Source organism: Macrotis lagotis, chromosome 1, assembly GCF_037893015.1.
Source record: "Macrotis lagotis isolate mMagLag1 chromosome 1, bilby.v1.9.chrom.fasta, whole genome shotgun sequence".
NCBI classification, from domain to species: Eukaryota; Metazoa; Chordata; class Mammalia; order Peramelemorphia; family Peramelidae; genus Macrotis; species Macrotis lagotis.
This window is the reverse complement of record NC_133658.1, coordinates 744309434-744336219: the sequence shown is the minus strand read 5'-3', so window position 1 is coordinate 744336219 and position 26786 is coordinate 744309434. Positions and strand designations below refer to the sequence as shown.

Below are 26786 nucleotides of genomic sequence, written 5' to 3'. Positions count from 1 at the left end.
TCCCCCATCTTTTTTCATTATCAGTGTGATGGAGCATATATTATCAATGGGTCCAGGCCTACTTAAATCTTAATAAAAACCTATTTAACTAATATGATTATCTCTAATCTCATTTCTTTCAAATATTCACTGTCATGTGCTAATATGCATATGGTTGATTACATGTTTCCTACTTCAAACTTCTAAATAGAAATTATCTACTTTTTAAGCCTAATTTGTTAACAACAAGTTCCAGGGAAACTAAATGACAAAATTATAATGAATAAAATTAGCATGAAAAGTCTTCGTTTATTAATTCACTTAAAGCAAAAAGAAGGAAGTGTCCACAGCTAAGTACAAACAAGATAAATGTAGCCTTACTAGCTGACCTGAAATTTTAAGATTTTTTCTTATGAGGATTATGAAACTGATCATGGAGCTCTGAGAAAAAAAAAATCTCAAAACCTTACAATTAGTAACCTTTAAAATTTTCTCCTTCTTACCTCAAAGTCCTCTTTCCTGGGTGGTTTTCCTCTCTTTCTACTTCCTCTTGAATCAGTTTGAGAACTCTTGGGATGCTCTTTTTTTCTTTTCCTACTCAAGTTAGATTCTTGGGGCCAACTTTTTTTCAGAATCTGAAGACATTTATCAAACATCACTGGATGGAACACTTGATTAGCTATGCTACCTGTTCATAATGAATAAAGTAGGTTAGGATTTAATTAATCTTAACATATGCCCAATATTATAAACAAATAAAAAACCCATAAAATAAAATTTCAATTAGTTTTTTAAATAACCAAGAAAACTATATATAGTAAAGAGAGAGTTGGACTTAAGAGTCAAAAAAAAACCTCACTTTAAGTTATGCCTCACACTACTTTCACCAATCTGAGCTCTCAGTGACTAAAAGTATTGTCTTAAAATGACGGAACACACTGGTTATTTACCCATGAAATCCCAGGTCCAGTTCCTATTTCTAACTTTTAAATAATTTGAATAAATTAAGAAAGAAATTGGAGACCAAGGAAGAAATTCTTCACATTTGGTTCACAGATAACATGTAATTTATCCTTGCACAGAATCTTGTCATAAATTTCAAACAATAAAAAAGAATAATGCTAGTTAAACATATTTCTCTTCTATCCCTAAGACTAAATGCTCAGACTCTAGATTAATTTATCATCTGATCTCTGAAGGGATGCCACTTTTTCCAAGGGCATGAAATTGTTCTCTCCAGAATCACTAATGATCTCTTAGTAAACAAGTACAATGGCCTTCTTTCATTTCTGATTTTTCTTGACATCTCTGTAGCCTTTGCAACACCTCTTAAATACATTCCCTTCTCTCCTCTGGCACTGCGACCAATCTAGTGCAGGCCCTCATCACCACACACCTAGATTATTGCAATAGTTCTGTTTCTGAGTCTGCCACCTTGACTCTATCCCCACTTCAGTCCTCCATTAAGCCAAGAAGTTATTTTTTTAATGTAGAGTTAATCACGTTATTCTCTACTAAATAAGTTCCAGTGGCTTTCTACTATCTCTAGGATCAAATGCAAAATTCATTCAAAGCCTTTCAAATCTATTTTTCCAGTTTTCTTATACTTTACTCTCAGTCATCTTCAAATCAATGACACTGCCTGACTGTTCCATGAAGAAGACACTCCAAGCCTACTGGCTTCCTTTAAGCCAAGAAATCTTAATTTATTCAAAGGATAGCGATAGGAACTGGACCTGGGATTTCAATGGTAATTTCTCATTCTCTCTCTCTCTCTCTCTCTCTCTCTCTCTCTCTCTCTCTCTCTCTCTCTCTCTCTCTCTCTCTCTCAGGTTTATGCAAGGCAATGGGTTTAAGTGGCTTGCCCAAGGCCACACAGCTAGCTAATTATTAAGTGTCTGATATCAGATTTGAACTCAAGGTACTCCTGACTCCAGGGCCAGTGCTCTATTCACTGTGCCACCTAACTGCCCCATCATGCTCTCTTAATTCTAGTGCCTCCCTTTTCTTTATTATTTCCTATTTATCCTATACTTTGCTTATTTGTACACATTTGTTTGCTTGGTATCTCTCCTATTATATTATAAGCTCTTCCAAGGCAAGAACTAGCTTCTATCTTTTTGAATCTCCAATACTTAGCACAGTGTCTAACATATAGTAGGTGATTCAAATGTTTACTAATTATTAGTAAATAAACTTTTCTCTTAATTCCTCATGACTTCTATCCAACACTCCACTGAAACTACTCTAAAGTCATATTACTTATGGACAAACTAACTTCTGCTAAGCTATTTGGCACTTTTCACTATTACCTCCTGCAGATTATTCTCTCCTCCCTTGATTTCAAAGGTTTGGTATTGTTGTTTTAGTTGTTTTCTTTTATGTTCAACTCTTCCTGATCCCTTTTGGGGTTTTCTTTACAAAAATAATTAAGTGATTTGTCCGTTCCTTCCCTAGATCATTTTACTGATGAGAAAACTGAGGCAAATAGAATTAAGTAACTTGTCCAGGATCAAACAGCTATTAAGTGTCTGAGGCCAAATTTGAACTCGGGAAGATGAGGCTTCGTGACTACAGGCCCAAGGGCTCTATCAAGTGCACCACCTAGCTGCCATAAATCAGAAATATCATACTTTTAAAAACTGATTATCTCTTTACCTTTCTAATTATTTTTTGTTTAGCCCCTAATCTTCTGTATAACCAGTTGATATTATTATTCCCCAAATGACTGTCCTTGGTCATCTTCTCTCCCTTGCAATCTGAATCATTCTTACAGGTTCAACAACAAACTCTATACAGATGATTTCTAGTACTGTCTTCTTTTGGTTCCAGATATTCCCAAATGTTTACAAGTCATCTTCACTTGCATGTCTCACTGATAGCTCAAATTTTACATAACTAAATTCAAGATTATTATCTTTATTCCTAAACATGCTATTCCTTTTGACTTTAATATTTCTATCCATGGTACTACTACATAACATTAGTCTCTCATGCTAAAAGCCTTAGTATTATCCTTAATTTTTTTTCTTCTTTACCTCATATCTAATTACTGTGAGAAATGATTCATTTGAACCTCTACTCTATCCCAATTGATATTAATCAATGTGATAGGATTCCATAGAGGTAGTGATTATAAGTTCTTTACATTAGGCTCCAGAGTTGTGGATTGCTTCACTTGCTTAATCATAGGAGGGCTTAGAGGGCTTAAACCCTTTTTCTCCCATTTTATGGTGACCAATTGTAACATGGCAAGATGACTCAACTACAATCACAATTTATTTCTGTACCTCCAGACCACTCTCTCCTGTCCAACATGAGCAGGTTACCATCTTATGACCACTTAGTAGAGATGTCTCGTGCTTGCCCAACTGAAGACCCCTTTACCATTTCTAGCTATTGCATCATTTTTTTTTTTTTAACATTTGAAGCAGGTCTACCAGAATTCTCTATTTTGTGCCCTTCTAGAAAAGTGTCCAAGAATCAAATCTGGTATTAACCTTTAAAAAAAAAAATAAAGTTCTGGAAGAAGGGGTCATCTAAGATCATGAGGAAGATCTGAGAGGATATCTTTAGAGAGGACTGAGCCAATGCCTCAGAGTTCCATCTCAATCGCTTTGATTATAAGTTGGACGATCTAAATCCCCACATTATGAATCACCACCTCACATATATCCTAATTAGTTCCAACATAACTTTTTTAGTATTAGCCCTTATCACCATAAACATAAAAAATTGCAACAGTACCTTCTTTCCATTTCTACTGTTTCTATTTTTCCAAATCTGTTTTCCAAAACTTCATCAGCAATGTCTAACATCCACTCAAAACTCTTCAAATCTTACTGGCTACTAAGGAAAATTCAAACTCCCTCACTTGATATTCAAGACCTTTCACAATCTTATATCACCTGCTTTCTAATAGTCACTATTAATCCTTTTTTATACACTAAGTTCTAGTCTAGATTGTATTTCTGCCTGCCAAGCACCCCCTGAACTTTCCTGCATCTATGCCTGAAATGACCACTTCCTGCTACTTACATTGCCTGATCAATTCCTGGCTTTAAATCTTTCTAATCTTTACATCATAATTTATTAAGACTTTACTGATTCCCTTCAATTAAAACTCTTCCCACCTCAAGCTTCAAATATAATAACTGTTTATATTGATGTTAATCCTATAAAGTAAGCAACATATGCAATTTTTTCCTCATTTCCCAGAGATAATGAAGCTGAGGTCTATATAAATTAAGTGATTTGTCTATGGTCAAAAACTAGTAGAGTTCAGAAGAATGATTTCTATCCAAGTTTCCTGACTACAAATTTAATTCTCTTTCTTTTGCAATTCCCTAATGTGTATTACATAATTATTTTTATTTTTATCTTATCTTCCTACTAAATGCTAAAGTTTCCTGGGCCATGAGTCTTTCTCTTTTTAATAGCTAACACAAAGCGTCAATTATGAAAGTTTTTTGAATAATTGTTAAATAAATGATCCCTTTTGTTTTCCCATTTAAAGAGATACAGATTCAGATTTTTTTTATTTTTGCCAAACATAATGTGCATAGCTGGAGTCCCAGCTACCAGGGTAGTAGATCTCTGGAACTCAGGAAGCCTGAACTTCAGTGAGCTGAATCAGTTATCCTCACTAAACAGCATCAATATAGCAGTGAGATGGCACAGTTGATAGGGCACTGGGTCTGAAGCCAAGAAGGCTCATTTTTTCTCACACTAGCTGTGTGACCCTGGAAAAGTCATTTAACCTCATCTCAGTTTCCTTATCTTTAAGATGGTGATTGTTGTCCTTCATTCTCAAAGAGGACCAAAATTCTATCACTATACTGGGGTCCAACTGTGGCTGATCTAATTCAAGCTCAGAAAGCTCTACCACAAGTCAAAAACATTTGGAGTGAAGATATCTCTAAAACACGTTATCTCATGTTTCTTTTAAGCTACTGCAATTCTACTTTGCTGATAGAAGACAGTCCCTTCTTTGACGGGCACAAGCTATGCTTGGCTGTCCTATGCCAGAATCATTAATGTCACGAAACTCATTTCAAAGTTCTTTAGAACCTCATCTGTAAAATGATCAGGAGAAGGAAATGGCAAACACTCCAGTATCTTTGCTATAAAAACCTCAATTGAGATCCGGAAGAGTCAGACACAACTGGAATGACTCATCATAGTGAGCTCCCAAGAACAGGGGTACCAGATTAGCTAAGAAGGAATGATGCAGCTCAGGATGGAAACAGAGCATGTCAAAACTCCCATTTCAATCAATAGTAGGATTAGGTCAGTGATCAGCATCTGTACTTCCAGCCCCAGTAAGAAGAAAGGAAGAAAAGAAGGGAGGCAGGGAGGAAAATAAGGAAGGAGGGGAAATAAAGGAAATTCTTTGTTTTCAAATGCAAAATTAAAAAAAAAACAAGGAATACAGGTTGTAATTTTTAAAAATGCAGAAAAAAACAAAGTGATAATAGATATTATTGAATATATCACATTCACTTACCTGGAACTTCAAGCAATAAAAAGTAAAGCCCAGCAGCATGCAGACCATATTCTCGATTTTGCACAGAGGTATTTTTCTTATGGACTATTTCAACAAAGTGATAGAAAAGGGCCACAAGTGCATTGTGAGAAATATTGTTCTCTTTAAAGATAGTCCAAATACTCTTTAAAAAAAGAAAGGAAAAACCAAGAGTCAGGAGAAAAATTGTTTTCACATAAATTAGTATGACTTTTGCAAAATTTACTTCTTTACAAAGGTCTTTTATTATTACTGGTCTTTTATTATTAGCAAGTTATTAGCAGTTAACTAAAACTACTGTCCTTATGTTAGATTTACTCCCCCCATCCCAGTTCCTGACTCAGAAAACTCTAATCATTTCAAAACACCAGTTGTGGGTAAAAAAAAATCCACAAAGTAATTATTTCTACCATTTTTGTCCCCCAGGTGGCCAGGAAGATATCAGTTATCATTCTCTCGAATGACATCCAAGAGATCAGAAAAATTCTACCTGAATTTTCTAGCTCCTTTATAGAAATAAAGTAAATAGCAGTTAACTGAGCTGGCAGAAAGTTTTTTTCTTGTTGAGTTTTGGTTTTAATTTTAAGAGCTTTATTTCTGAACAGCTATATATAAATCAATTATTTTAAAGGCATCTAATCTTCATTTTTGACTGCTCTGAAATTTGTGATGGTTCAGAATACTAAGTTTCTCTGTTTTATTCTTTTTATCTCATCTACTCCCTTAAGTAATCAATGATATCTAAAAGAATAGTTAGGAGCACTTGAGTAACTTGATAATTTTTTTTTAAGTTTTTGGGTATTCAGTCAGTAATGAAAATAATCATTCATCTGTTTAGGGGGCTGGATTTTTTTTAAAGCGAAGGAAGTAAAACTGTTTTGTCCTTTGGACTTATATTTTTTAAGGATCTATGCAAGGTTAGAAATAATCTTCAGGTATTCTTAACATGGGGTCTGTGAATGTATTTTTAAAATATTCTAATAACTATATTTGAATATAGTTGGTTTCCTTTGCAGTTTATGTGTTTTAAAAAACATTATTTTGAGAAGGGTTTCATAGATTCACCACCTTGCCAAAGGGATCTGTGACACAAAAAAGATCTAGTTCAATCTATTTTATAGCTGAAAAAAACAAGAGAAGTTAAATTATCTGCCTCAAGTTAGCTGAGATTAGCACATATAGCTTTCTAGTCTTGTGCTCTTTCCACATTGTTTATTTTATTGTTGTAACATGAAAATTTCTTATTGCTTTGAATTCCTTAAAGAGCTGAATTCTGTGCATAAAAAAAAGGCACAGGGAAAGATGTAAAATCTACATAACACCCAAAGGTGGTACTCATGGAGTTTGCATGTCTTTATACAACCCCTTCAGTACTATACTACTCATGTTACATTAGATAATTACATTTCTAATAGCCATTTTTATTTCAAAGCTAAAAATGATCAGCATATTTTGTTTTGTTTTTTACCTCTGTGGTTCCATGTTCTTGAGTAGCAAAAGGAAAAACACTCTCGTAGAGTTCAGTGAATGCATATAGTCCATCCTCTATGATCTGGGCTTCGATGTTGGGATCCAAAGGTTCAGTTTCCATGAAATCCAGTTCCCAGACTGTGTCTACCCATGCTGGTGGTAAAATATTGTAAGTGAAATTTATAAATCCTTAGCAGGAAGGAAATATTAACATTCTTTAATCTTTAACAATTCTCTTACCATGTTCAAAGAAAAACTTTTAAAAAACATTAGTCATATTTTTCATTTACTTTTTGGTATGGGTTTACCATCACCATTCCCATATAAAGGAAACACATTATATGGAAATATTCATTGAAATAAAAAAATTAAGGAAATAATTATTTTAATGTTAACTGTTACACTGCTGTGAGAAAGTTATTTTTTCCCCCTATTATCTGAAAAGGGCTAATCAGAACTCCAGATTATATTATGCTATATTCAAAAGCACAAATAGAAAGATATTTTCTTTTCTTTTTTTTTTTTTTGCCAGTGATGGGGGTAGGGGGGTGTTGCAAGGCAACAAGATCACATGGCTAAGTAATTATTATATATGTGAGGCAGCATTTGAACCCAGGTCCTCCTGACTTCAGGGCTGGTGCTCTATCCACTGCACCTCCTAGCTGCCCTTCAGAAAGCTATTTTTAAAACAGATTAAGTGCTAACAGTTCTGTTTAAAATTTAGTAGTTAGTTTATACTTTAACTAAAGCAGCAATACAATTTGGTAGAGTAATAGGGGTCATTAAAAAGTACCTCTCCTGTTCCTTGGTAGAAATCAGGTTAATGCAATATATCATTGCTACAAAGGAGATAATGTATAGTGTGCTAAGAACTTCAAGCACTCAATTAATGCTGAGCAAGCACTAATTAATCAATAGAGTTTAAAATAATAACCAAAGTTCACATTTATGGAGCAATATTTGATATATATTATATCATTTGATTCTTACAATCCTGGAAATTAGGTAGAAGAATTACCCATCTATTACAGATGAAGAGATTTAATGTCAAAGAAGTAAAGAAGCTTGTCCACAGTCATACTATACCTCAAAAAGCTCTGATTAGACCCTATTATCATCTCAAGAAATCACCATATAATTTTATTCTTTTCTCAGTCACATGCCTAGAAGGAATGATCAACACTTGTTGCCTGAAATTCTTCTCCTCTCATTCACACCTCAGCCCCCAAAATTTGAATTCCAATGTCATCACTCCACTAAAACAGCTCTCTCTAAAGTTACCAATGATCTCATAATTCTCAAATCTGATAGCCTTTCTCAAGCTTCATCCCTCTTGACTTCTCCACAGCATTAGAACCCATTTACCCCTTTCTCCTCCTGGACATTCCCTCGAGTTTTTCTAATACTGCTTTTCTTGGTTCTCCTTCTATCTGTCATACAATCTCCATCACACACTCTATCCCAGTATCCCAGGCTCTCTCTGGGACCTCTTCATTTTCTACATTCATTCTTTTGCTGATATAATCAGCTCCTATGGGTTTAATTAGTAGATCATGGCTGATAAAGGACAGCTAGATGGCACAGTGGATAAAGCACTGGTCTTGGAAATCAGGAAGATGGGAGTTTGAATCCTTCCTCAGATACTTGACAATAGCTGTGTGACCTTGTGTAAGTCCTTTAACCCTGACTGCCTTGCATCCAGGCTCATCTCCAATCATTCTGATCCATATCTGGCCATTGGACCCAGGTGGCTCTGAAGGATAAAGTCAAATCCAATCCATGTGCTTGTCACAACATCACATGATGTCATGGTCTTCTTCAAGACCAAAGGACAAAAAAAAGTCAGCAAAGATATTCCATAGGTATTTGAAACTCAACATGTTCAAATAAAGAACTTATCAACTTATTCCCTATATCCACTCTTTTTTTTCTGAAATTCCTTATTTCATTAGGAAAAACCAACATCCTTTCAGATACCAAGATTCTCAGCTTTAGCATTATTCTTGATTGCCATCTTTCACCACCACATATATAATCAACTGCTAAATCATGCTATTTCTACCTCTACAACATTTCTAGAGTTTAAAAGATTATGCTCTTCCTATTCACCACCCTTCCTTCTTTTAGAAATATTGAGAAAGCATTTTTCTCAGTATTCTAGTCAAGTCATAGAATTAATTTGAATGAGAAATCTTCTAATGTCTTCTTTATTCAACTTAAAAATTAACACCCACTGCTAAAATCTTTTAATATTTTTTTCAACCATGTTTTAAGTTACCCTAGACTCCATTCCCCAAACCAGCATAAGAAGGTCTCCTCCCTAATGGGATAAAAGTAAATAATCAATTAATGGAAGTGTTTACTAAATCAACTTTGACCAGGTAGAAAGGAGAAGAATTCTTAAAGAGAATGGGTGGTCAAAGAGAGTCTGAATGATTTTATAAAATTATTTTTCCGGATCTGCCAAAAGTTGTGATTATTGTTCTGCTGGATAAAATAAACTGTAAACTGAATATAAGAATGAAACAGACTCTGCTCTTGAGTTTCTAGTCTCGCTTGAGTAGATAACACATTTATGTAGCTGTAGGTTAAAGCTACACTGAGGTTTGAGGGACTAGATAAAGAACACACACACACACACACAAACAAACACACACACACACACAAACAAACACACTTGCTCAATCCTCACTAAAGAATTTTGTCCATTGTTCAGGTATATTATTAATCATAATTCCAAAATGGCTGTATAAGAGATATTAAAAAAAACAACATGGTATAACTGCTAGTCTTTAGTATCCCTTTTCTCTAAGCAGAAACATTTTGAATTTTTTAAATCTAAGATACCTTGTAACCTACCTCTCAGGACTTTGCTAGAAGAGTTTAATAGAGAACAATACAAAGTTCTAAAAGTATTACAATTGTTGCTTCCTTTATTGTTTTATCAATTAGATTATGAAATTTTTTAAGGTATCAATGTAAAGATTAAAATGTCACTTAATGTTCTAGAAGAAAAAGCAACTAAGAAATCTAACCAACTGCATGGAGGAAATATCTGACAAACAAGATATTATTCGAAATAAAATGGCAAACTATTCACCCAAAATCAATAGGTAGGACTAAAATAAAAATAGGTTAGGAAAAACATTTTCAAAGTACATATCTAATAAATATCTCACATTAAATTTAAGTAAATAACACATTTATAAGAATAGTATCCATTTTCTAGCTCATACACAGCCAAAAGATATAAACTGAAGAAAGATGAAACAAGTTCATTCATTGCCTCATTTATACATATACACCAACTTGAGTATAAAACTCATTGGTAGGGGTTTGGAGAAATTTGAAAAATACTCACATATAAAGTTTGTATGGAATACAAGAATTACAAAGTAAATCAAGTTTGGAAATGACTCAGTCCAGACCTTACACTTCACAGGTAGGAATTGATTAATGGGATAAAAAATTTGCAGACATATAAAATAAAATATACAATATTGTTACATACTAAGTTCTTTGAGAGGTCTAAAACAAATAGCTTTATTAAGGGTATAATTGAGTTAAGCTTAAAAAAATAAAAGTAACTAAGAATTAAAAAACTGTTTATCAAAGAAACAACATTAAAAATAACTTTGTAGTATTACTTCATCCCATCAAAAACAAACTAATGATAAAATATAGTATTGTTGGGAAAACATGTTATATATGGTTGGCAGAATTGGAAGGTGATGCAATTTCTTTTTAGACAGCACCCTGGCAAAACAATAAAAATTACAAACTTATCATAAACTATGACCAATGATCCCACAACTGGAACTATATCCTAACTATTCTATTGATCAAATCTCAAACGGACTTATTAACTCATTGCTTCAAAAATTTTCACCAATGATGCAGATCAAAATCCATCCCTGATTTTCCATCCATCTTTTCCAATTCTCATTCATATCTTCTCAAAAATTCACCAGAGAATGCTATTAAAGGGAGAGGGACAAAATGTACAATAATATTCACAGACGCTTTACTTTTAATAGTTAAAAACCCTGGAAACAACCAACTATGCATATCCAAGAACTGGCAAATAGCAGAAAACCCTCTGATATAACAATATAATTGATTCTCCCTACCTTTGAAAAACATCACATATGAGGAATACAAGGGAATATGTAAAAATGTAGATAAAATTTTTTATACAGAAAACAATGAAAGAAATGAGCAGAATATAAAAATGAATACATACAAATTAACTGAATTTACTTCAATGCAAAAGTAGGCATAAAGAAATGAAGAATATGTTGGAAAATAAGGTTCAGTAATAAGAAATTACTAATAAAAAAATCAAGACTACACATAACCCTCACAGCTATATCTAAAGAGACATGTAGATGGATACAGATATAGCTCCTATATTTTTTCTCCTAGAAGAGTCAAAAACCATAAAACCTGACTGGTACTAAATGACATCTGCTTCCTAAACCCCAGATTAAAGCAACTAAATATTAAAGCAGGAACTGACCTAGTCAGTAACATGGAATTCATTTTAAAGGATCATAAGGGCACAAACTGAAGCTGGAAGATACCTTAAAGGTTAATCCTGTCCAAAATTTCATTTTAAGGATGAGAAAACTGAGGCCAAGAGATATTAAGTGACATGCCCATAGTCACCCAAGTAGTGACACCAGACCTAGTGGTTCCAAGAAGACACTTCTTTGTTGAAGTAGTTCTACTTACTACACCTCCAGCAGCTTCTAATAACAAGGAAATTAGGTTGAGACCAGGTGGTAAAGTCTAATAAACGATTCCACTGATTCCCTAGTTTCCTTCATTGTGCTACTTTCTACATTAAACATTTCCACCTGTCCTCAAAGTACTAGCTAATGCCTTCCCCTAAAATTATCTTTCAGCTCTGTGTGTGTGTGTGTGTATTTAATATATGTGTGTGTGTACACTGAGGAAAGGATTATCAGGAGAGAAAGATCCAAGTTTTTATTCTTGTAGTTTCCATTCTACCCAAGGAAGAAACATGCATATACAAGGTATCTCAAAATCTGAGGCCCTTAGGGTTTAGTGACTTGCCCAGGGGATCACAAAGCTGGTATCTGAGTATAGATTTGAATCTTCCTGATTTTAGGTCAGGTACTCTATTCACTGGGCCACCTACTTACTGTCTAAGTGCTTACTTCATGTCAGGTACTATGCTAAGCTAATACTTGAATGAGGGAGACAACAAGCAAATATGTTCACATATGTTATAGACAGGATAAATAGGAAATAATTAAATCAGGGAAGGGCATTAGAGTTAAGTGGGGTTAGAAATATGCAATTTTAGCTGGAACTTAAAGGAATCCAGTAGGGGAAAATGAGAAGGGAAAGCGTTCCAAGAATGGGGGTCAGCAAGAGAAATTGCCTGGTGATTATTCAGATTCATGGATAGCTGGTAATATGTAGGAAGCAATGTAACATACTGGAAAGACTGGTGGCTTAAAGCTCTATTAAGACATTGGAGTGGGGTGGGGGAGGGCATCTAGGTGACTCAGGGTATAGAGTATCAGTCCTGGAATCAGGTAGACTCATCTTCCTGAGTTCAAATCTAGTCTCAGACACTAGCTGGACAAGTCACTTAATCCTGTTTGCCTCAATTTCCCCCTCTGTAAAACGAACTGGAGAAGGAAATGACAAACCATTCCAGTATATTTGCCAAGAAAACCCAAATGGGATGACAAAGAGTTGGACAAAGCTTAGCAGTAAATATTTACTGAATGACTAATAAGTGTGAGTGGAATATTCCCAATAAAACCATTTCAAGATTAATATTTCTAGTGAAGTCCTCTCAGGGTTAAGAAATATTAAAGAACAAACTATTATTCTTAAACTATTTCTAGAAGAAAGCCCCTTGTATTCCAAACAGGTGGCTCACTTTCATAACTTTTGATAAGATTACTTTTACAAATTACTAGGATAGTAGACTTTTTCCCATGAGAAAAACCTTACATTCCAAAGAAGTTCATAAACCTCCTCTTCTCTGATGATAAGTAGACTGTTCTAGATGGTGCTTTCCAAGACAAGTTACATTACTTCAATAAGATAGCTATAATCCTGAAGGTTATTCTCACCATCTGGATGGTGAGGTAATATTTTTATGAAAAACTTTCATTCTTTTCTTTGTTGCTGGGGTAGATTTTCCAAGCAGAATGTAACTCTGAAGATTAAAGAATGAGATGACAGAGAGAGTTGATAGGGAATTAAGCCAGATAATCTTGCTTGACTGCCAGTTCTGGGTAGCTCCTTGATATTCACTCCCTTTGTGAGACTAGGAGTGTGCCCTTTTCTTGAGAAAAGCCCAAATAAACTTTTTTTTTGTTTTTTTTGCTCAGAGGAGTCTCTCTACATATTATTTTAAGTGAGTTTTTATCCCAACAAGTGCAATCTGGATCCAACCTTAGATCTAATTTCAAATCCTGGACTTCTTTCCTACACCAATAGCCTCTTCCAGAAATCATGGTATTGATCAGTTAGGCTGATTTTTTTTTCCCTTTTCTTTTTCTTTCATTTCTTCTTTCCTTAAATGGTAACGGTTAAGTGGCTTGCCCAAGGCCCCATGGCTAGGTAATTATTAAGTGTCTGAGGCTGCATTTGAAATCAGGTACTCCAGGGCCAGTGCCCTATCCACTTGACCACCTAGCCGCTCCCCCCCTTTCATTTCTTTAAAAATACTATTTATGTGTTTTGCATGACTTCACAAGTATAATCTACAGTAAACTGCTTGTGTTCTCAAAGGGGGGGGAGGGAAGGAGAGAATTTAGAACTCAATTTAGAAAAAGATTGTTAAAAAATTATATTCAATTGGGAAATATTGAACAATACATATATATATATATATATATATATAACATAAATATAAAAGCTCTCAGGGAAATGGAAAGGATACTGGGAAAAACTGGTGATGTAATGCTTTTTTTAAAAAAAGGGGAATCAGACCCCAATATAGCATATCCTCTCAGTTGAGATTCGCAATCATTTAAAAGAGTTCAGTCTAACAAATAAGACAGGGCAAGTTAAGTGAACGAGAAATAGCTACATTCCACACAGTAAAAATGTCCTAAGTAAATCACCGGGTTCAACCAAGTCATTTCAGTAGCATAAAAGACAGCTACGGATCGGCGGCACTACCAAGTTAAATGATTTTCCCAGTCACCCAGCCAGTCACGCGACCGGGGCAGAGCATTCATCTGCTCCTTCCAGCCCCAAGTCATTCATTCATTCCACTATGCAGCCTCTTCGCCACAACATACGACCAAGAGACAAACAGCGAGCCAGAAGCTGTCAAAGGAAGGCATGAATGACCAGGAACGTGGGCCGGGTGCTGCCGAGCAACCTCAGCGAAGCGAAGCTACGCTAAGCTTTGCAGGAAGCCAGGAATGGAGGGCGATCGGGAGCCAGGGGGACTGCCCCGGCCGCAGGGATCCCCCGAAGCTTCCGATCCCCACCTCGCCCTGCAGGGCCGGGCCGGGCCGGGCAGTGGGGGCGGGGCCCGGCGGCCCGAGGGTCAGATCCGATTCCGTCCCTTACTCCGTCCGTCCCCCACCCCCTCCAACGCCGGTCCTCGCTCTCCCCGTTTCCTCACCTAGGCTGAGGGTGGAGGGACACCAGCGGCCGAAGCAGTCCCCGAGGTTCGGCCGCAGCGACATGGTCCCGCAGGCTCGGAAGTCTTCCGATCTACTTTCAAAACTTGCTCGGCGCGGGATCCGGCTCTTCCACATCCACCAATCGCCGCGCGAGGACCCTTTCGCGTCAGCCAATCACCATCCCCAAACTCCTTTCCATCGGCCAATCCGCGGCAGCCCCTGATGCTGGCGCACGGAATGGCGGCCGCCGGAAGGAGACTCCGCCAGGAAGTAATTGTTTGAGGTCAACAGATGATGTCTTTTTTTTTTTTTGGAGCGAGGAGACGAAACATTCAGTAAGATAGCAAAAATGTCTTCCCCATCACTAGAGGTGGGAAAAAAGTGTCCAAGATCCGCGAATTGATTACCTTTGTCCCTTTGGGTTACGCATGCGCCAGGGGCCTCCCTGTCGGCGCGCATGAAGGTGTTGGTGGGGTGTGCACACTCTCCGAGGGGAGGGGACTAAAATGGAAGGCGAAGGTGGGCGCTCCCCGAGGGAGCCGCCGTTCCGCCGGGCCGGGATTCCTAATGGAACTGGAGCGCGGGCCGCCCCCCCGGGTCCCTACAGAAGCCAGCCCCGGCCCGCTTCCGCGGCGTTTGCGCAGTGGGGCCAGGGAGGGGCGGCGCGCATGCGCCCGGAGTCACGCGCGTATCCGGGGCTGGAGACTGGCTCCCCCGGCCCGGGACCCCCGCCCCCCGTGCCGCGTAGCCAGCGGAGCCGAGCGGGGCGCGCCCGGGGCGGAGGCTGGGGCCGGCTCCCTGGGGGCTCTGCGGGAGCGCGCCCACCGCGCCGGGTGCCGCGGCTGCCGCCGCTGCGGGCTCCCCCGTTCGCGTCTGCGGGGCTGAGCCCCTGCCCGGGCCGGGCCGGGCCGGGCCGGCGGGGAGATGAGCTTCTTCGGCTTCGGGCAGAGCGCCGAGGTGGAGATCTTGCTGAGCGACGCCGAGAGCAGGAAGCGAGCGGAGCACAAGACGGGGATGGCAAGAAGGAGAAGTACTTCCTCTTCTACGACGGGGAGACCGTGTCCGGGAAGGTGAGCCTGGCGCTCAAGAACCCCAACAAGCGGCTGGAGCACCAGGGCATCAAGATCGAGTTCATCGGGCAGATCGGTGAGTGCGGCCTCGGGGGCGCCGCCCCGGCCCGGCCCGGCCCGGCCCGGGGAGACGGGGCCGAGGCGGGCGGGGACGGCCGTGACGGCAGCGCTGCGCTGCGTGCTCTCCCCCGAGCCCGGCCGCCGCCCCGCGGGGAGCGGAGCGGGGCCCCCCGTACCGCAGCCGGGGTCACTGGGGCTCGGGGCGGCCGGGAGCCAGGCCTCTGGGCCGGTCTGGGCGCAGGGAGGAAGCGATGGGGGTGACGAGGGGCTGGCAGCAGGCTTATCTGCCCCGGACCTGGATGTGCCCACGTCTCTTCCCCCAGCTGCAGCCAGGCTCTTTACGGGGTCTTGATTTAACTTATTCCGACCATTGTCATCTTGCAGCTCTTCTCAGTCCTTTCTGCAAGCCGCAACCGAGCTCTTTTCATAGAATTGATTGAACAGCCTCCGACCTCGTCAATAGTTTTCCGTTCTTGATTCCTTATGTAAGCCCTTTTTTGTGTCTGGTCTCTCCTGGTGTCATGCGTCCACACTGTTGAGCCCAGAGGACAAGGTGGCACCGATATCTGTCACTTGGTGGATCACACAAGGCCTTTATCTCTGTCAGACTGGGAAGAAAGGTGCTCATTAATTCCTCTTATTAACCTTAATTTTGAGATACTTGCTTCTACAGGGTGTGCATGCGTGTGTGTCTGTCTACCTTCCTTCCCCAGCTTCAAACTGATTTTTTTGCATTTTTTAGAATAGATCATATTTTGTAAACTCATTCATTGACAACGAAATGATGTTTTTAAAGCCACAGCCAATTTCACAGCAGTCTTGTCAACTTTCAGCAAATAATAACAATGGCAATAACCTCAGTTGTATTGAAGTAGCTTTGAAAACATGCCAGTCGAGGCCAAATTGTCTCAGATTTTGAATCTCTTCATTCTCTTTGCCTACTCCACCCTCAAGTGTTCCCCGAAATAAACTCTTTATTATTGGGTCAAGGACTGGATTTATAGGAATTGCCATGTGGTCTAGAGAAGACCTTTAGAGAATGCACAATATACATACTTTTTTTCTAGGCCATTCTCACAGTATAATCAATGAATACCATTTTCTTCATGTAAGATCAGCAGAGATTTTGGTCACCATTTTGCAGATGAAGAAAAAAACTGAAGCACAAATAGAAAGGTCTCTACTGTGTTCCCATCAGCAACAGAGGCAAAAACAGAAAACCAGAGGTTTAACCTTCTTAGTCTAGTGCTCACACTAAAGGATCTTGCCTCTCTGTGGAAAAAGAAAGCTAAACCAGACTGGTCCTATAGGACTCTCTTTTTGGTTGTTACTGTTTCAAATCATTTATGGAAATTCATTGTGCCTTGAAAAGAGTCTAAAGAATGAGGTCCATATTTTTTCACTTAGGAAAAACAGTCCAGCAAATAAATAAATATAGGCATTTAATTAGTTGACTTTCTTTAGAATTCACAAGTATATTAAAATAGAGCTATGTGGTACACTATAATTTATGAGACACTTAGTACATATTCACATACGAAAAAACAAGGTTCCCCCTCTAACTAGGACTGATATTTTAAGGGAATGCTTAGATCCCTAAGGAGTACCTTTCAGATTTTAATGGCAAATTAGAACCCATTTTGGCTGTATTTTCATCATCACCCTGGAGCTCTGCATGAGGCAGCACCACAATGATAGAGGATTCCCAGTTTCAGAACTTGTGGTGGTTCCCTTTTCAGAGGCTTAGCTGGTGAGAAGGGCCTGAGAGTCTCTGATCCTGCCTGATTTGCAAGGAAAGGGTGGAAGAAGAAACTATACTATACTTTCAGGGTCTGGGATCTAATTCTTGATTCACAAGATATCCTTGTGGCTATATTACAGGATCCCAGGAATTGGAAGCAATCTCCCAAGACTTCTGATCTATATCTAAATGGGAGTCCCCACCTGTTAAGTAACCTCAATAAAGTTAATCAACCTTCACTTAAAGTTTTAATGTAAGAAAACTCACTATCTCCTGAAGTAGCCCATTCTAAATCTGGGTAACTCTAATTTTTTCCTTTTAGCTTAATAATTATAAGTACCAATTATGTATAATAAATGATAGCTAACATTTATATATAGCTTTAAGACATACAAAGACATTTTTATGTATTTGATTTGATTCTTCACAAGATGCTTATATGGTAGGTGCTATTATTATCCTGATTTTACAGATGAGATATAAGCTATCAGGTTAGATGTTGTGGGAGGCATACAAAGATGAAAACACAGTCTTCACAATCTGGCTTCAACCTACCTTTCCACCCTTGTTCCCCCTTCATGCAATGCATATTCAAGCCAAACTGAATTAGTCACCATTTCTTCACCATGTGCACATTGTACCATCAAGCTGCAATCTGCCTTTCTTCAGCCCCCATTTATTTCTAATTTTGCCCCCCAAAGCCAAGGCAAATAGTTTAATCTCACTTCATTATGACAGCCTTTTGGATGTTTAAGGTTAATTTTCAGGTCCCCCCTTAAATGTATTCCCAGTATCCTGAAGAATTTCCAGTTATTTTAACTGATCTTGATTTCTTTTCTCTGAATATTCCAGCTCTATCACCAAAATGTAGCACCCAGAATTTAGCTGAGTGGTCTAGATACTATGTGACCCTGGTAGTAAACCTCCCACATTCTGGACACTGCTTCACTTAGTGGCATTTGTGTTTGCTTTACCTTTTTTGACTGCCAGAGAAAACTGATGATTCACTGAACTTTCTGTCTACTAAAACCTCCAACTCTTTTTTTTTATACCACCATTGTTTTCTTTTCTTTCTCTTGTGCAGTTGATTTTTTTAAATCAAGTATACAATTTTGCATTTATAACAGTTGGGCCTAGCCCATTAATCTAGTCTTTCAAGATCTTTCTGGATCCTGATTTCTGCCTTCCTTGTTAGATGTCCCTCTCTGCTTTGTGTCATTTGCACAACTGATAAGCATTTCATCTCTGCTTTCATGTATAAGTCAAGATCTTAAATTGTGTCAAGTATAGATCCAAGAACAACCTTAGAAGCAAGCACTCTCCCGTAGACCTCCTCAAGTTTGCATTCATCCATTAATGACTATTTAGGCCTAACTGTTCAACTAACTTTAGTTCTCCCTAACCATATTGTAATTGGCCCATGTAGTCTCTCTTGACCACAAAAAAATATTTCTCGACGCTAACAATTGCTTTGACAAAAATCTAGGTATGTTATGTCTTATAAAATTCCCCGACCCATCAGTCTAAGTAAACCTGTTAAAAGAAGGAGGTCAGTCTTACATTGCCTGTTCTTAAGGATCAGTCCTTCCATTTCTAAATGTCCACAAACTGTCACTTTAGTAATGTATTCTAAAATTTTACTAGTAATACTGTCTCAGAAACTTCCACTACTTAACACTGATAATTCTTGTTGAACACTTCTAAGTTATCTGGGCATTCTGGGTTGAGTTAACTGAGACCTTGTATAAAGTAGAATGTGCTGTCCCTCAGTTTTGTCTACTGTAAAACAAAGATAGTAGTCTCCTGTCAAGATTTCTCATGGTAAGAAAGGGGAGGAGTCATGAAGGCAATGCAAACTAATGTATGGTGTAAAATAATATGTATGGTTTGGTTTTGAATCACATTTTACTTTTCAATTCAGTCAACATTGTAAAGTGCTTGGTAGAATGGAATAGATAAATTTTCATTAAATAACATTACTAAGCTCATTATTATGTGCCAAGCATTGGGAATACACATATTAAAAACTAAACAGACCCTACTCTCATTCTAATTAGAAGAAACACATAGTTAAAGATAAGATCGTACTCTCTACTACAAGCACTGGTGATGCAAATATGAAAAAACCCCTTCCCTCAAGAAGCTTACAATCTAGTAAGAGGGAAAACAATATACCTAAGAAAGCTGAACAGCTTGGAGTGGGGAGGGGAAAAGTCAAAGAAGTACAAAATAAGTGCAACTGAATGAGAACTGTGGAGATGTCTTTCCTAATATTTAAATGGAGAAGTTAATGGCTTTGCTCTCCAATTAGAGGGGCAGAGGGTGCTAATAAAGTGTCAGTAACAAGGTTGATTGGGAAATCTCATCATTTTGTAAGAGCCAATGATAAATTTACTGGGGAAATGTTGGAAAAATTAAAGAAGTTTAAAATGTGTAATATATAGATAGAGAAGGGTTCAGCTACTGGACTGATAGGAAAACCAAGTAGTCCATGGAATGTAAAATAGATCATGTGGCAACAACCAGGGGTGTGGAAGGCCCGGTAGTCCTAGGGAAGCAAAGGCAAGGCAGGTGGTACCCAGTCAATGATTGTTAGAATAGGGGTATTGATTATGTACAGGAGAGCACTGTGTTAGGAGATAGATACAAAGTATCTATAGGTAGGTTATGGTTCCTTCCATACAATTTAGTAAGGATTTATGATAGATTAATGGTTGAAATAGAATAAGAATGGGAGGAGTGATGAAGGGCTTTGAAAAATCAGATTGAGAAAGGTCATTTACCAATTAAGAGGATATAGAAAGACTTCTTGGAGTAGATGACTCATGAGTTCGCTTTAAATGATGAGCAGTAATTCAGAGAGATAAAAGCAAGGTGCTATTTTTTTAGTTATGTTAGGTTTGCGCTAAAATAAAAGATACCTTTGTTCCCTAACATAAATTGTGAAACTGTATTTTTAAATGGAGATTTACAGTAAAAAAAATGGCTTCTCACTCACACACCCTCCCCCGCCCATTTTTAAAGCCACCTTCTTCACTATTCAGTGATGCCTTTTCCCTGCCAAGGAGTCTTATGTGGGTGATTATTTTCATGGTTTATGACTGCGGATCCACTTTTTTCACCATTTTTGTTATCTTAAAGTCAATCAGACTGCTGAAACTGTAATACTGTTTGGTGTATTTACTAAATATGTGAAGGCCAGAGACAAGTAAAACTTGAGAAGTATTTCTGACCTTCAGTTATGTTACCATTTGTGGAGAAGATGTGCCATTCTTGAGGTTCATTTCTTTTTAACTTCCAAAGAGATCTTGATTTATCTAAATCCTGCAATTTTTGGATCTTCTAAGTTGGTACTTATGGACCAGGGTCATGGCCTTTCAACATATTCTTTTATATCTTGGCCTGAAATCTCAGCCCAAACTTAAGCACTTGTAGTAGAAGAGAATGCATGTATCCCTGGTAGGGCCTTTCAGAGATGGTCAGTAGACCTCAATAAATACGTATCGAGTGAAGGATACTTCCTTCTTTCCAAGTAAAAATCATTAAATGCATGTTTCTTTAAAAAAAAATGAGGAACAATCTAGAATCAAAAGCTACCCAACCTGAAAAGTTCTGTTTCAATGACATGGTAAATATATATTATCTTGGGCCTCTTTAGGCTATTACTCAGATTGTCTGTCTGCTTCTTAATAACTTGGCATTGTATATTGAGATTACAAACTAATGTTAATCTTTTAGTACCAACTACTCTGATTTGGAAGATAAGTCACATATTTCACTGCCAAATAAAGAAAGCATGCTTGTTATGTGTTGTTGTAAGTTATCTGAGCCACTGCTATCCTCTTTTCACTGAAAGACAAAGCCTCTGCTTTCAAATAGTTTCCATTCCAGAATTTTAAAGGTTTAGTCAAATAGATTGTACCAAAGAATTACAAAGATTGGGACTTAACTCCATCACTATATAAAGATGAAATAACTGAGTAAGAGGGACTGGCCCTCACATCTGACTTTTTCAAAAGAAGTTATCTTTATTCTCTCTAGCTTCAAATCTCTGGCCTTAACTGGCAATATTTCTGTGGTGTTGTTAATAGTCGTGTTATCCCCTAAAAAAACACATTAGAGAACCCTGTACTAACTGTTCCTGACATGGGTCATTTTATTTATAACAGATTCTGTTTTCATTTACAAACAAATTTGTTTGTGGGTTTGGGGAAGAGAAAGATAAATGATGGCTTGCTGGCCCTTGGGCTTTCACCTTTTGAACCCTCTAAGGACACAACTGCTGTTGAGGTGTCCCCTACTTGACAGGGAGTTTGGAGCAGGTATAAACCTCCTCACCCACCCTTAGCTTGTCATACGCTTGCTTGTGCTCTGTGTCATCAAAACTATAACGGAAGGAAATGCTAAAAAGTCTAGAGAGCTCAAATTTTGTTTTGTGGTTTTTCTTTTCCCTAACTGAACCTTCTTATGCAAAGTTGTGGCTGAGTCCTCCTGAGCATTAAAAGTGTGTGTGTCTGTGTAGTAGTGAGCACCAAGCTGTTGCTCTTAGACAAGTTCGCAGTTACCCTGGGTTTTTTGCTTAACAAGTACTTACTATTAGATTAGTTTCTGTTCACACTCAACACCTTTTGAGGCATTTGCTTAATCTGCGTTCAGAAAATAATAGCTCATTTTAGTTTTAATCATGTTAGGCAAGCATTTATTGAGTATGCATTCTTCATACAAAATGCTGTTTACAAAGCATAAGACACAAATGGTCCCATGCTCATGGACTTAGAAATGAGGTGAGGAGACATAATTGTACACATAAAAATATACGAATATAAGGTAATTTATTGAAAATATGGAAGTGAAACTAGATAATCTTTAAAGTCCATCCGGCAATGAATCATGAAGCACATGTGAACTATAGTGAATGGAAATGGCCAATAAGCATTCCAAGAATTCACTGCAGGGAGAAACACTGTTGGATGGAATGGTTGGAAGAACTTTATTGGGGAGGGCAGGAAGGGACCCTTGAGCTGTACCTTAAATTTAAGTGCCTACTCTGTGCTAAGCATCGTGTCAAGTCCTGGGAATTCAAAGGAAGGCAAAAAACAGGCTTTGCTCTATGGGAGCTTACAGTCTAATGGGAGACTGCATGCAAATAAGCACATCCAGAGAAGATCCATGCCAGAGAGAGCAAAGATAGATTCAGAGGGAAGGAGAACTAGGAAAGACTTTGCAGAAAGTCAGACTGTAGCTACAAGCCAAATGTAATCATAAAGTTTAACCTGGGAAGAAAGGAAAAAGAATAAGCTACATTATATAAACTAAGGACAAACAGAAATGCTTTTTAATTTTTCCTCCTAATTTGCCTTTTCCATGCCACTAATTCATCAGTGCAGAAGAATCTGAATTAACTGAGATAGTTTCTAAATTATAATGTAACCAAAGATATATTTTAAAAAATATTAAAGAATTTGTGAATTTTAGGTGATTAATGCAAACACTTGTCAACAAAATATAATAAGTGGTTATTTGCATTTACACAAGTAAAAATGAAAGTATGTAAGCCTATCATGGTTCTGCTCAAGGACCACTTATAAGGCCTGCTTTGATTCATTCCTCTAGTTACTAATGTTCCCCATCTCTTATCTGTATTTTATATTTATTTTTCTATATCAGTGTTTTTATACTTAGTAAAATTAAGCTTTTGAGAGCAGGAGCTATTTCATTTTTCTTTGTGTCCCCATCACCTAGCATAAGGGCTGGCACATAGTAGGCACAAAATGCTTACTGAATTAATTTATTCTTCACAAAAAAGTGCTAATATAGATTGAATCAAAGTTAAGTTATGACTCATTCTCCAGCAGTTAAAGAATCTTAACTGCTTCTCCAACTTGCCAAGTTATAGTTGGGAATTAAGGATGAAGAATAGATTTGGCCATACCATCCTGTGCTCCTTCCAAGACTAAGACGCAGTTTGAGGTCCAGAATAAATGTAATCCTCTCTCTCAGCAGTAGGTCCAAGGCTTCCTTAATAGCTGTAGTCTTGTGGTAAGACTTTTCTAAGTGAATTTACTCTACAGTAGTTGATCTGAAGTTTTGAATTGAGAACCTGAATGCAAAATTCCCTTCTGTTCACTTTAGAAGGGATTAGATAATGGAGACCTTCCTTCTCAGATAAACTGTTTTAAATTCCTGCTTTCTACTCTGTTGGTGCTAGGACTAATACCTAGGAATAGTAAATAAAAAGATGAACATGATATACAGTTGCATCCCTGCAGGTTTTACTTTTTGAAATTGTAGAAATGCTACTCCATCTGCTAAATTTTCTTTTTACCCTAGTCCTTTGCCAGTATAGCCTTGATTTGTTATTTTTAAAATTCACAGTAGAAGATCAAACTTTGGCAAACTGCAAGATAGAACTATTACCACAGAACCATCACAGCTCAACTAATAAAGCCAAAAAGCCAAATCTAGTTTCAGTCCCACCACACAGTAGCAACTCCCCTGTTATACCTGCTAGAAGCTAAGGTTTCTATGTCCAAGAGGGAAAAATCTGAAGAGAATCTGATGCTGAAATGATAGAAGAAAAATCTTTTGTGCTAAAAGTCCTGGGTTGCATGCTGGGTCCAAGAGAATAAATGTGCATGGTTGTTGATATCTCAGAATGCTGGCAACCTTCTTCCCCTCCTTTGCCCCAGGTCCTGTTCCATCTTGTTTATCTCTGCTGTTGCCTTTCCTATGTAGGTGATTTTATGTATTTTTCCACAAGTATTGAACTAAACTAATTGGTGAGGGTCTAAAGAAAGGCAAAAATAGTTCCTACTCTCAAGGAACTCAATCTAATGGGGGAGAGAATATGCAAGCAATGTACAAATACGATGTGTAAGTTGGAGATAACCTCAGAGGGAAGGCACTTAAAGAGAACTAGGAAAGGCTTTTTATGAAAGGTGAGACTTAGCTGAAACTTGAAGGAAACAAGAAAGCTCAGAGACTGAGATGGATGAGAAAGAGCCCTTGAAAAATGCCTGATGTTGAAAGATGGAGTACCAGGTGTGGGGAACAGCAGGGAGAGACCAGTAGTGACTGTAGTGGTGGAGATGGGAAAGAAGATGAAGAGGGAGTGGGAAGTAAAGTAAGAAGACTGGAGAGATAAGAAGAGGCAAATTATGATAGAGAACTTTAAAAGCCAGCAGGAGTTTATATTTTGTCATTGGCAGGAGGGTGGCGATGGGGGGAGAGGAATGAGGGAATTTGAGGATGACACAGAGATTTTGAGCCTATAATACTAGTAATGGTGATGCAACATGAATGATAGAAAAATATGGTAAATGATTGTATATGTACAACCTATATCAGATTACTTGAGGAGAGAGGGAGAAAAATATGGAACTCAAAATCTTACAAAAAATAAATGTTGAAAACCATCTTTGCATAGTTGGAAAAATAAATACATTTATTTTAAAAATTAGTAATAGTGATGTTAGAAAAGAAACTTTCAGAGTGGAATGATAATGGCAGTTTTGATCATAAAGAGTTAAAGTCCACTAGACAGTTGGAGGATGGCAATCAGATGAGAGGTTAGTGTAGGACAAATAAATCCAAAAATCATCTTCATAGAAATAATAGAATTCCAAAGAGCTTATAAAATCACCAAGTGAAAGAGGATAGATGAAGAAAAGGAACCAGGATAGAAATCCATGGTTAACAAGAGTGATCTGGATAGGAGGAATGGTCAGACGGGAGGAGAGAACCAGGATATTAGAGAGAAGAACATCAAGAAGAGACTAATTGTGAGTGTTAAAGACTGCAAGGAGGTCAAGGAGGGTGAAGTTTGGGAAAAAATCCATTACATTTGTCAATTAAGAGTGCTTTCATAATTTTGGAAAGAGGAATTTTAGTTGAATGATTAAATTGAAAGCCTGACTGCAAAGTTAAAATAAGAATGAGAGAAGAGGAAGTGAAGACATTAATTATTAAGGATATCAGTCATAAAAGAGAGAAAAAAATTGATTACAGGGGATTGTTAGGTAAAGTGGGAGTTTTTTGAGAGTGAATGAGACATAGGTGTTTTTTGTAGACAGCATGGAAACAATAATAATGTTTGTCCTTAATTTTTGAAGAAGACCATGACATCGGGAGGAGGGGGGTGGTGATACCATGACAAGCACATGAACTGAATTTGAATGAGGGGTGCTGTGTTAGGACACCAGCCTCACTTTCTCTTTGGGAGTCATCTGGAGACAGCCCTGTTTTCTAGGCAATCAGGGTTAAATGACTTGCCCAAGGTCATATAGATAGTAAGAGTCAAGTGTATGATGACAGATTTGGACTTCTGTCCTCCTGATTCCAAAGTTAGTGCTCTATCCACTGCGCCACCTAGCTTCCTGCAGCATGGAAGCAATCATAGGGAGATTGTGAATGATAAAGGGTAGGATCTGTTGGAGAGGATAGAATGGAATGGAATCACTTGTGCATGAAAATAGTGTTTACTTTAGCAAGAAGGACCATTCTTCTTTGGAGACCAGTGAAGGAGGAGAAAGTAGCAGAAGATCTATGAAGGAATTTGAGAAAAAGTATCCCTCAGTGAATGGTCTCAATTTTTTTTAATGAAAAATGAAACACTGGGGGTATTTAGGTGGTGCAATGGATGGAGCACCAGCCCTGGAGTCAGGAGTACCTAAGTTCAAATCCGGCCTCAGACACTTAATAATTACCTAGCTGTGTAGCCACTTAACCCCATTTGCCTTGTGAAAACAAAAAAAAAGAAGAAGAAGAAGAAGAAGAAGCCCTTCTCACCTGAGAATGTAATGGGAAGAAGAGAATGATTCTTCCTATTTTTAACTTTTTCTTACTGAGGCTACCCCACTTGAATATAATTAACTTTGGTTCTGTATCTCATCTGCTGGACTATGGACATAACCCAGTACTTAGGTGCTGGTGCCACACGTTTCTAGACAGGTTGGTGTCTTCATTCTCAGTGGAGAGAACTGTTATCATGAATTCTGGGGCTCTCAACCATTAATCCACAAATACAAGAACATAGAAGATGGAGTAGCCCTTTTCTGCTCCTTCCATTTTCTTTTATTTTTTAATTTATTTATTTTCATCTATATGCACATGTATATTTTTAAGTGACCAAATGTCCTTCCACCCTCCTTTCCCACCCCACTCCCCTCAGCAGTGAACAGTCAGGTTAGCATTGTACATACATATTTTTGATAAACATGTTTACATATTAGTCACTTTTGGTATGAGGAATTAGAATTAAGGGAAAGAGATAATTTTTATAAAGGGTCCATCAGGTTCTAAGGCTTAGTTTTTAC

At 37.9% G+C, this 26786-nt stretch overlaps 2 protein-coding genes across 4 annotated transcripts in view; one reads left to right on the top strand and one right to left on the bottom strand.

Moving 5' to 3' along the window:
* Positions 1-15225, bottom strand: part of NCAPD3 (non-SMC condensin II complex subunit D3) — a 97475-nt gene extending 82250 nt beyond the window's left edge. For 2 of the 3 annotated variants that reach the window (XM_074216274.1, XM_074216275.1), the window contains exons 1-4: positions 14601-15224; positions 6972-7126; positions 5486-5648; positions 483-667 (exon numbers count right to left, since the gene is read on the bottom strand). In XM_074216274.1, coding sequence (XP_074072375.1) covers positions 483-667; positions 5486-5648; positions 6972-7126; positions 14601-14736 — 639 coding nt within the window. In that variant the 5' untranslated portion in view covers positions 14737-15224. Of the gene's footprint in view, positions 1-482; positions 668-5485; positions 5649-6971; positions 7127-14600 lie in introns of all 3 variants that reach the window. The other variant, XM_074216276.1, reaches the window with a different exon arrangement.
* A 233-nt stretch (positions 15226-15458) lies between these two features.
* Positions 15459-26786, top strand: part of VPS26B (VPS26 retromer complex component B) — a 30097-nt gene continuing 18769 nt past the window's right edge. The window contains 2 exon segments of the mRNA XM_074216279.1: positions 15459-15610; positions 15613-15747. Coding sequence (XP_074072380.1) covers positions 15526-15610; positions 15613-15747 — 220 coding nt within the window. The 5' untranslated portion in view covers positions 15459-15525.